The sequence below is a fragment of the Marmota marmota genome, unplaced genomic scaffold (genome assembly GCF_001458135.2).
Source record: "Marmota marmota marmota unplaced genomic scaffold, marMar, whole genome shotgun sequence".
Taxonomy (NCBI): Eukaryota; Metazoa; Chordata; class Mammalia; order Rodentia; family Sciuridae; genus Marmota; species Marmota marmota.
In genome coordinates this window covers 15,536,740-15,545,264 of record NW_025999977.1, presented here as the reverse complement: position 1 = coordinate 15,545,264, position 8,525 = coordinate 15,536,740, and the positions used below count along the sequence as shown (strand labels likewise).

Here is an 8,525-nt window from a genome sequence, read left to right as displayed (position 1 = left end):
GGAGGGTGGAGGATGGGAAAGGCAGCGGAGCACAACAGACACTAGGATGGCAATTTGTAAATCAATGGATGTGTAACTGATGTGATTCTGCAATCTGTGTATGGGGTGAAGGTGGGAGTTCATAACCCACTTGAATCAAAGTGTCGAATATGATATGTCAAGAAATTTGTAATGTTTTGAACAACCCACAATAAAAAATTAAAAAAAAAAAAAGCACTGTGTGACAGTGATGATGTGAGAGAGAGAGCAGGGTGGTGGAGAGGGAGGATGGTCACCAGAGACCAATACCTGAGTGTGGCCATGGGGGTTGGTGTCATTTTGTTCTGCATCTTGTGAAATCCTGAATTCAGGGATGTTATTACATTTACTGGATTTGCCATGGGAGATGAGATGGCCAGGGAACTATAGGCTAGGGCACTGGATAATTCTAACAGTGCCCAGATCAGGTTACAGAAAGGAAATGTCTTCATGATGTAGCCCTTCCTTATTTCAGGCTCTCTTCTCTACCACTAATCACCCACTCCAACACACTCTCCCTGAGTGATCCTATCCATAACCATGGCTTTGGTTATTATGCATTTGCCAGTGACTTGGAAGTCTGCATTTTGAGTTCCAAATCCACAAATCCAGCTGCAAGTATCTCTACTTTGATTTTTCACAGGGACCTGGAATTAATTTATCCAAATGACCTTTCATCTTTCCCTCCACACTGGATCCTTGTTCTTCTTTATCTCCACTATTTACTGTTGCTCAAGACAGAAACAAGAAGGGTCTTCTTCTTGATGCTTCTTTCTCCTCAAACCTCCCAATAGCAAATGAGTTACCAAGTCATGTAGTTCTTCCAATATCTTCTTAAATTTGTTCTTTCTTCATTTTTAAAAACTCTTGGCTACCACCCTAACTTCCTATCTATCTCTTGAATGTGTAACTGATCTATTTCCATTTTTGCCCCACTTCAATCCATGCTCTGTAATGTAGGCAGACATCGTTTTAACCTGAAAGTCCAATAGAGACTCCTCTACCTGAAGGTCTTAAAATACTCTATAAGGTTGTGAGATCTAGCTCGTTCTGCTCTCCAGGATCCTCTCAGGCTCCTCTGCCTCTAGCACTTGGAGTTCCAGACCACTGCACTTCTATATAATCCTTTAATTTGCTATTCTTCAATTTGGTCCTTGAGTTTAAATCTACTTGTACCAGAAGGTTCCTAGACCATGGGTGACCTGATTAGGTCTTCTGCTTACACACTTGTGAGCAACCTTTAAACTCTTTGTTGCAGTGGTCAGCACCCTTGTGAGCACTTGTACAGCATCTTAACTATTATCTCCAATGGGATAGGAATTAGCTTGCTTTTATTTATTTTTGTGCCTCTAGGATCGTCTATAGTACTTGCTTCTTGGAAGCAATAGCTGTAGGTAACAGTAATACTTTGAAGGTGATACTTTACTTTCAATTTTGTGTACTACTTCCTTATAATATGTCCCCCTTTCTAGGGAAGGAGCTTTTCTCAGTCTTCTCCCAAGAGGAATATAAATAAAATCCTATATTCCACATATCCTTTCAAGGATCAGGTCAAGTCTCATGACTATCAAGAAACCTCCTTTATCTATTAATTTGCTGTCTTTAAACCATGGAATTAAGTACAATGCTGGCTCCTTCTTTTCCATAGATGTTAACTTTTGCTGCACAATTGTAGTCGGAACTCTTTGAAATCAGGAACTGTGTATTACCTGTCTTTTTAATTCTTCACTATGGAGCCAAGAACATAGTAGTGCTTAATTATGGACTGCTGGTTGATTCTTAGGCGAAGTGGAATTTCAGTGAGAAATTTTGTAGGATTTGATCCAAGTGCTTTTCGAATTATGTGATAAGAAATAGTATTGATGTATTTTTTTAGCATTTAAAATAGTTTTTTATTCAAGTAATTTAAAATGATTTAACTCTGGGATTATCAAAATTGGCAATATTTTATATTATTCATGGGAAAAGGCTTTGTATTTGTATTTGAAAAATCAAGTCAATAACTCAATAAATCAAGTCAATGAATAAAAATAACTTTCAAAGTGTCCTATTTATTACAGAGAAAAACCACGTTTGAACTTTATTTAACTGCTGATCCTACTAGGAAATTTTATTTCTTAAAATGATTGTGCAGAGTTCAAAATGGAAAGTTATTTTTAAAGGAGAATTTGAGATGAACCTATCATATTACCATGGGATTACTGATAATATTATCTGTTTGGGCTAGAATTAATTAATTGGTCCTATCTGAACTGTGTAAAACTCATTTACAGGAAACTTTTTACAAATAACCTAGTGCATCTCAAATTTAAGACACCAAATGCTAAAGAAGTTTATTTTTTCCTACTAGAAAAAATAATGATAGTAATAGATTGTATTTTGGGTTGGGTTTTTCTCTTCAGAAGTTGGTCATGAGAAATTAATCATTTATAATTTACTGGCAAAGAAAGAGAATCACATTGCTTAAGCTGGAAAGGAAGTCAGTATATCAAAGAACAGGATAAACGTGTAAACATTAAAAAATCTGTAAACTCGACCACAAGGATGAATTTCCCAATTTGCTTTCATATTCTCAAAATGAAATATTGACTTTAAAATCTGATTAAAAAGGAAGAGTGCCCAAAGGAGTTTTGAAAAAAAACTGTAACTGGATGAATAACATCCTGAGCTTGAAACAGTTACGGTAACCCTGCAAACTGCTTGGTGGGGTGCCATCATTTTCACATGAAGTGGTGAGCTGTATTTAAAATGTGTCAGAATTTTAACCTAAAATGAACTTGCTGAGATTTTGCGGGGGGGAATGGAGTCTGGGAGATCAGCTTGGAAGGCTCTGGAGAGACTGGGGAGGTGAAGCAAGCAGCTTAGAGAAGAGGAGGCTGGGGCTTTGGAAGCAAAGATAAACCAGGAGACACTATGAAGAGAGAAATGGCAGAATTCAGAAGCAAGATTTCACATAGGTAATAAAAGACAGGGAAAAGACCTGGGTGAGCCCACACTGCCCAGAAGACAGTGGTACATGTGTTGACTCATACTGAGCAGCAGGGTAGGTCACTTCTGAGACTTGACAGGTTTTAGTTTTGCTGTGAATGTAAACTATCTTGCAAATGTAGCATAAGGAATTCATGATTTTTGAAAAACTCTCCAGAAATTATTTTTCCTACATACAGTCAAATGTCATTGATTTGTAGGTTTGTGTTTTGGTAGTCACACACAACTCTAGTACTAGAGTCAGCAGTTTGGTATCTGTGGTTTTAGGGAAGCTACTTAATCTCTCTGCATGTCATATTTGTCTTCTGTAAAAAATCAAAATCAATATTAGTATCTATCTTACGGCATTACCAAGGGATTAACTGAAATAAGATACACTGGAGGTCCTCACACATGCCTACACACAAAACTCTAAATGTTAGCTTTCCTTCCAAGTGAATATGACAGGACAAACTTCCACCTTTCTCAACAGCTGGCTTCAGGATACTTACCCTTAGGTAGAACTCTCCATTTTCATTTCCAGATTTAATCCGAAAAGTATTGATGGTATTGGCATAAATAGTTGTGGCCTGTATCTGGAAGATGTCTGATGGTACAGTCCTGTCAGAGCGGATGCTCATGTATTTGTAGACTATGGATTGGGGCAGTTCCCTGCACATAGCATTTGAAACTGGGCAAACACATCGGCTGTGGAGACAAATAAAAAAGCATTCATTGGTTTGGTTGGGGAGTAACAGAAGAGGCTCACTTTCAAAAGTTCTGTTGATGTTTCTTACTTCTCTGATGTTAAAATATAGGGATCTTGACAAGGATTTCGTGGGTAACAACGGAAGCCACCATGATAATTCCAACACATTTCATCCTCTCGGCATTCATTGGCGGTCTCACACTCATTGATATCTGCAGACATAGGGTTTAAGAGTATATTGATCAAGAAGATTGTGTAAGTGGCAGGAAAATTGTGTAAGTTTCAAGGAAGGCAGTAGATAAGACACAAAACTGGGTGGAACCTGAATTCATTACATTGAATTCAGGACAGATGTAGTTGAGCCATTCTGCACAGATTAATATGTATCATTTTGTGATTTTTTTTTTAAATCAAGTACCAATTGTTTATCTGTTAAATTCAAAGTCAAATGCTAACCATTGACTTGGCTTATATTAAAAAAAAAAAAAAAGCCAACCAACCAAATACCCTACCAGTTCCTTTCCTCAGGGAGATGATAATTTAGTTGGGAACAATTACTTATAAAGCAAAATGGAATTAAATAGGAGATAGGTAAGGACGGAGGAGGACTTGAAGTAAAATTGACTCATTCTGCCTGGAGGATTAGGGAAGGCTGAAAAAAGAAGTAGGCATCTCAGGTTGGCCTTGAAGGGTGGTAGTTAAATGGATTTTTCATTGCTAGGTTGGGGAAGGCTTCCCAGGATGAGAAAGCAGCAAGCGGAAACTATGCAGAGGACAGCTGGTCCTTTGTCTCAGGAGCTCAGGAGAGAGAAAACATCTAGAAAGGTAGTTTCAGGAAGTAGGCATGCTGAGGGATAGATGAGGGGTTTCCATGGTCCAGAGGAAGGAGTACAGTGGAAGTGATGTCATGAGGTTTTCCGCCTTGTAGAACACAAATATTTAAGGACTGTGTAGAAGAAGAAGGGGCTGGTGCCAAAGAGCCAGAGGGGAGAGCTCCGGCTGTGAGTAGGCTAGGCTGGACGAAGGCTCATTTCAGATTTGGCTATTTGGAACTCCCAGGTGATATTTGAAAGAACACCTTAGTGAGCCATTGCAATTGTAACCACAGAAACAATTAAATTAATATCCATCACCCTAAGTCTATCTCCTTTACATTTGAATATTTTCATTCATTCATTTACTCATTCCACAGGTAATTTACTGAATCCTTGCTGCAAGCCAGGCATGGGCTGGGTGCTGGGATATGATCTCTCTTTTGTATTCCCATACCTGGTACTCCGCTTTTAGGATATTTATTGCTTTCTGCTTTGCATTATTGAAATCTGCCTGCCCATTTGTTTTAATCCTTCTATTGTAAATTCCTTGAGGGCAAGAGCATTGTACCCACATTTTAACCCTTTTTATCACCTAGTGTCAATGCGTTGGGACATTGGCTTTTAAGAACATTAAGTTTTGCTTCTCACACAAAACTGTGTGAAGACAGGTGAAGAAGATGTTTTCTTCTTTTGACATGGAGAAAAAAATCCACCATGGTTAAGTGGTGGATTCAAGTTCGTGTAGTTAGTGACAGGCATCTTTCCAGTGCAAGGTTCTCTAGCGAAGAATAATTCCATGCCTTGTCTTTAGAGAAATTTTTTTTTTCTTTTGACTTCCAATTGGCTAAACTGAATTCCAGGAGGAAACTGGAAAAGTTATGCAGTTTCCAAGAGTCAGCCACAAGAAGTGTCTTCTTGGACTTGCTATGGCTGAGGGAAGAAAACCTAACTTTCTCTGAAGAAATTACAATTGACTTGCCCTTTCAGCCTTTTTTACCTTTTGGAAAAATAAAGGTGATGTTCAGCTCAAGGGAAAATGAAGACTTGTTTGTTATATGGAGTCCAGCAACAGCAAGAGGAAGCTTTATTCTATAACTTTGGTTATTACTTCTGACAGTGTAGAGTCTAGCATAATCAACAGCTTAACCATTCTGGAAGGCTGTTCAGAAATGAACAGTATTAAAATATTTGAGGAGCGTGCATCTGCATGTATGTTTTTTTTTCTGTCTGTTTAGATAAAATACACACACACACACACACACACACACAGAGTTTTCTTTTTTGTAAGCCTGTGGAAATGAGAAAAGTTATTTCATACCCAAAATAAGCCCTTAGAGGAACGTAAGAATTCAAACCTTCTGAATTCTACTTTGTTCTTATGGACAGGGCTCAGGAGGGATGGTTTCAGTAGGGGAAAGCAATTGGTTGATACTTTAAAAGAATGCAAGTCTCTTTCACAAACAATATTTTGGCTCACTCAAATATTCTGAAGCTACATATCTTCAATATAACAACATTCATGAACCTCCATCTGTAATTTCAGTGCATTTTCCACCTTTACTCAAAACAGACATGTCTCTGGATATATAGGTCAGGAAAGTAAGATCCTACTGTACATTAATTTTCTTTTGTCTTTGTTCAATATCAACTTCATTTATGATCAGAAACACATGGACATTTGTTTGAAGGACTCCAGGGAAATTGGTTAAAATATCCTACTGGCTAACATTTTCCTGCATGTAATATTCATGTTAAAAGTCTCAATTAGAGTTCAGTAAGTAAGACCTATGGAATGCAATGTTTCCCCACAATTAACATTTACAGAGTTTCTAGTAAGGTTTATAAAGATGTTCATTAAGAAATGAATGACATTTTGATTATGCACATACCTAGTGGTTGGAGTCTAGCTTCATGCTACAAAAGCCCAGGTCACGATGTTCCTCTGAGTTACTATTTCCCTACACAATTATTATATAGACTGAGACTTTCCAGTGTGTCCTTTCCTTGATCTTTTCCTTTCTTAAAAAGATCCTTATTGTCCTGTGTGTACTCTTTCCAATTCTGAGATTTTAAAAGTCTCTAAAAAAGACTTACTATTAGTTCCTGACATTGCTGAGCATATTCCATAAAAACACCTTGAACTGTAGGAACTTCATAGTTTATGAATTATTTTCACATTATATTGTTTCATTCCCACATCTCCTTTTTCCAAAAGAGAGAGCTGAGACTCAAGAGAAGTTTGATTTGCTCACTATTGTGTAGATAGAATGTAGGCAGTACATACATCAGAATGCAATACATACAGATTTTTCTATCCTCAAGTTAAGCCATTTTTTATACTTTCACTGTTTTATGTAAATTTGAGTATTTATACTAGTTTTCTCAGGATTATCTACATGTTTTGTTTTATCTACCAGTCTTTTTCCTCTTGAAGAAGTTTTAAACTACACGTGGTATTGGAGGTACATTTTCAAATTTTGGCACATTTTCAAATTTTCCTAAAAGACTCTGAAATCATACAACTGTAGATGGTTGCCTCTCACATCTATGTGTGGGTGTGAAGACCACCTAAGTATTTATTTTGTAGCTGGTACAAGGTCATTAGTTATTTTTTGGCTTAACAGTTTTTTTTCCTGAAGAATACAGGCACATTTTAGTACATATTAGGATGACTTTCTCATCACCTAAATTACTACATACTTTATAATCTTGGTATCTTACAGAATTAAGACTAAATTGAGGTTATCTCTAACTCACATGTTAAATTGAGGCTCTAAGCTCAAACTCATGGTGAAACATTTTCATAACCGAATCTTTTCTGGTAGATGCTTGGAAGAGATTATATGTGCCAGTTAGTAGAGATATTAACATTTTATTAAAACTATTTACACTTTTTAGAAAGGAAAACTGTTACTCTAAATTCCAAAGAAAGTCAAGACTAACATGGAGTCTCCTCTTTATGAGATGTGCATTATCTCATGATGAATAGGGACACAAAGAGCACTAATTGTGTATTCAATGTGGGAAAAATGAAAATCTGTAGTAGAGAATCCTGTAACTTCCTTCAGGCTCTTCCTGGGTAAAACCAAACACTTCACATGTAAGAAAACAAATTTACCTTGACATGTTCTGCCTCTCACCACTTGGTATCCCTGGGGGCACATACATGTGAATTTCCCAGGTTCATTGACACATTGATATTGACACAGGTAGTTTGAGGTTCTGCATTCATCAATATCTGTTGAATCAGACAAGAGCAAAGACACAGAGTTGAAAAACTTTCATGCCATTACTTTGGTAATACACTTTTTAGATGAGCTAAAGAGAATAAAACCATTGTAAACTTTAAACAGAAATATAAGATTTTATCAAAAGCTTGAGGTCAAATTCTAACAATATCAGTGTATTTCCCTCTACAACTTCCCAGTATCAGGAGTTTTTATTTTTACCATCAGTTTTACTGATTAATTGTGGACAGTTTAGTTAACCTTGGACCTAACTATACTAGCTAAACAGATTTAATGAATTGGCTTGTGGGACATGTACCTCACTTTGTGCTCCCACACAGGATGCAGATTCATGTTTGTCTTCTCAGAAATTGGGTGACTCTGCTACTAAATTCATCTGAGCTTTGAATTCCAAGCCCATTCTCTGTGCAAGTTTCCAGAGGTGACATTTTGGCAGAGTCTTGTCTTCAGAGGAAGAATGTTTTGCATATCTGAATAGGGATGCATGTATAGTTTGCTCAGAATTGCAGATGCAGCTTCCTTGAGCTGTCTCCTTGTGGTTTTGAACGTAATGGTATGATGTGAGGTTTCTCTGGGTAGGGTATGACCTTTATGGCCCCAAGTGAATCTGAAAGGGACCAGGAGGAATTTAAGGACATCAAGTGTTGATGGTATCCCCTTCATGGTATCTTATGCTGCTTGAATTATTCAGAGGAATGGGCACAGTCAGGACTCTGAAGGTCATCCATCCAGTATAATGGCTGTCTTTTTACTTATACGAAACTAAAA

General features: G+C 37.3%; 1 protein-coding gene across 3 annotated transcripts in view; it reads right to left on the bottom strand.

Moving 5' to 3' along the window:
• The window catches only part of Efemp1 (EGF containing fibulin extracellular matrix protein 1), a 58,996-nt gene that overhangs the window by 4,332 nt on the left and 46,139 nt on the right, over positions 1-8,525 (bottom strand). For all 3 annotated transcript variants that reach the window (XM_015479653.2, XM_048804310.1, XM_048804309.1), the window contains exons 8-10: positions 7,628-7,747; positions 3,783-3,906; positions 3,498-3,693 (exon numbers count right to left, since the gene is read on the bottom strand). In XM_015479653.2, coding sequence (XP_015335139.1) covers positions 3,498-3,693; positions 3,783-3,906; positions 7,628-7,747 — 440 coding nt within the window. The remainder of the gene's footprint in view (positions 1-3,497; positions 3,694-3,782; positions 3,907-7,627; positions 7,748-8,525) is intronic.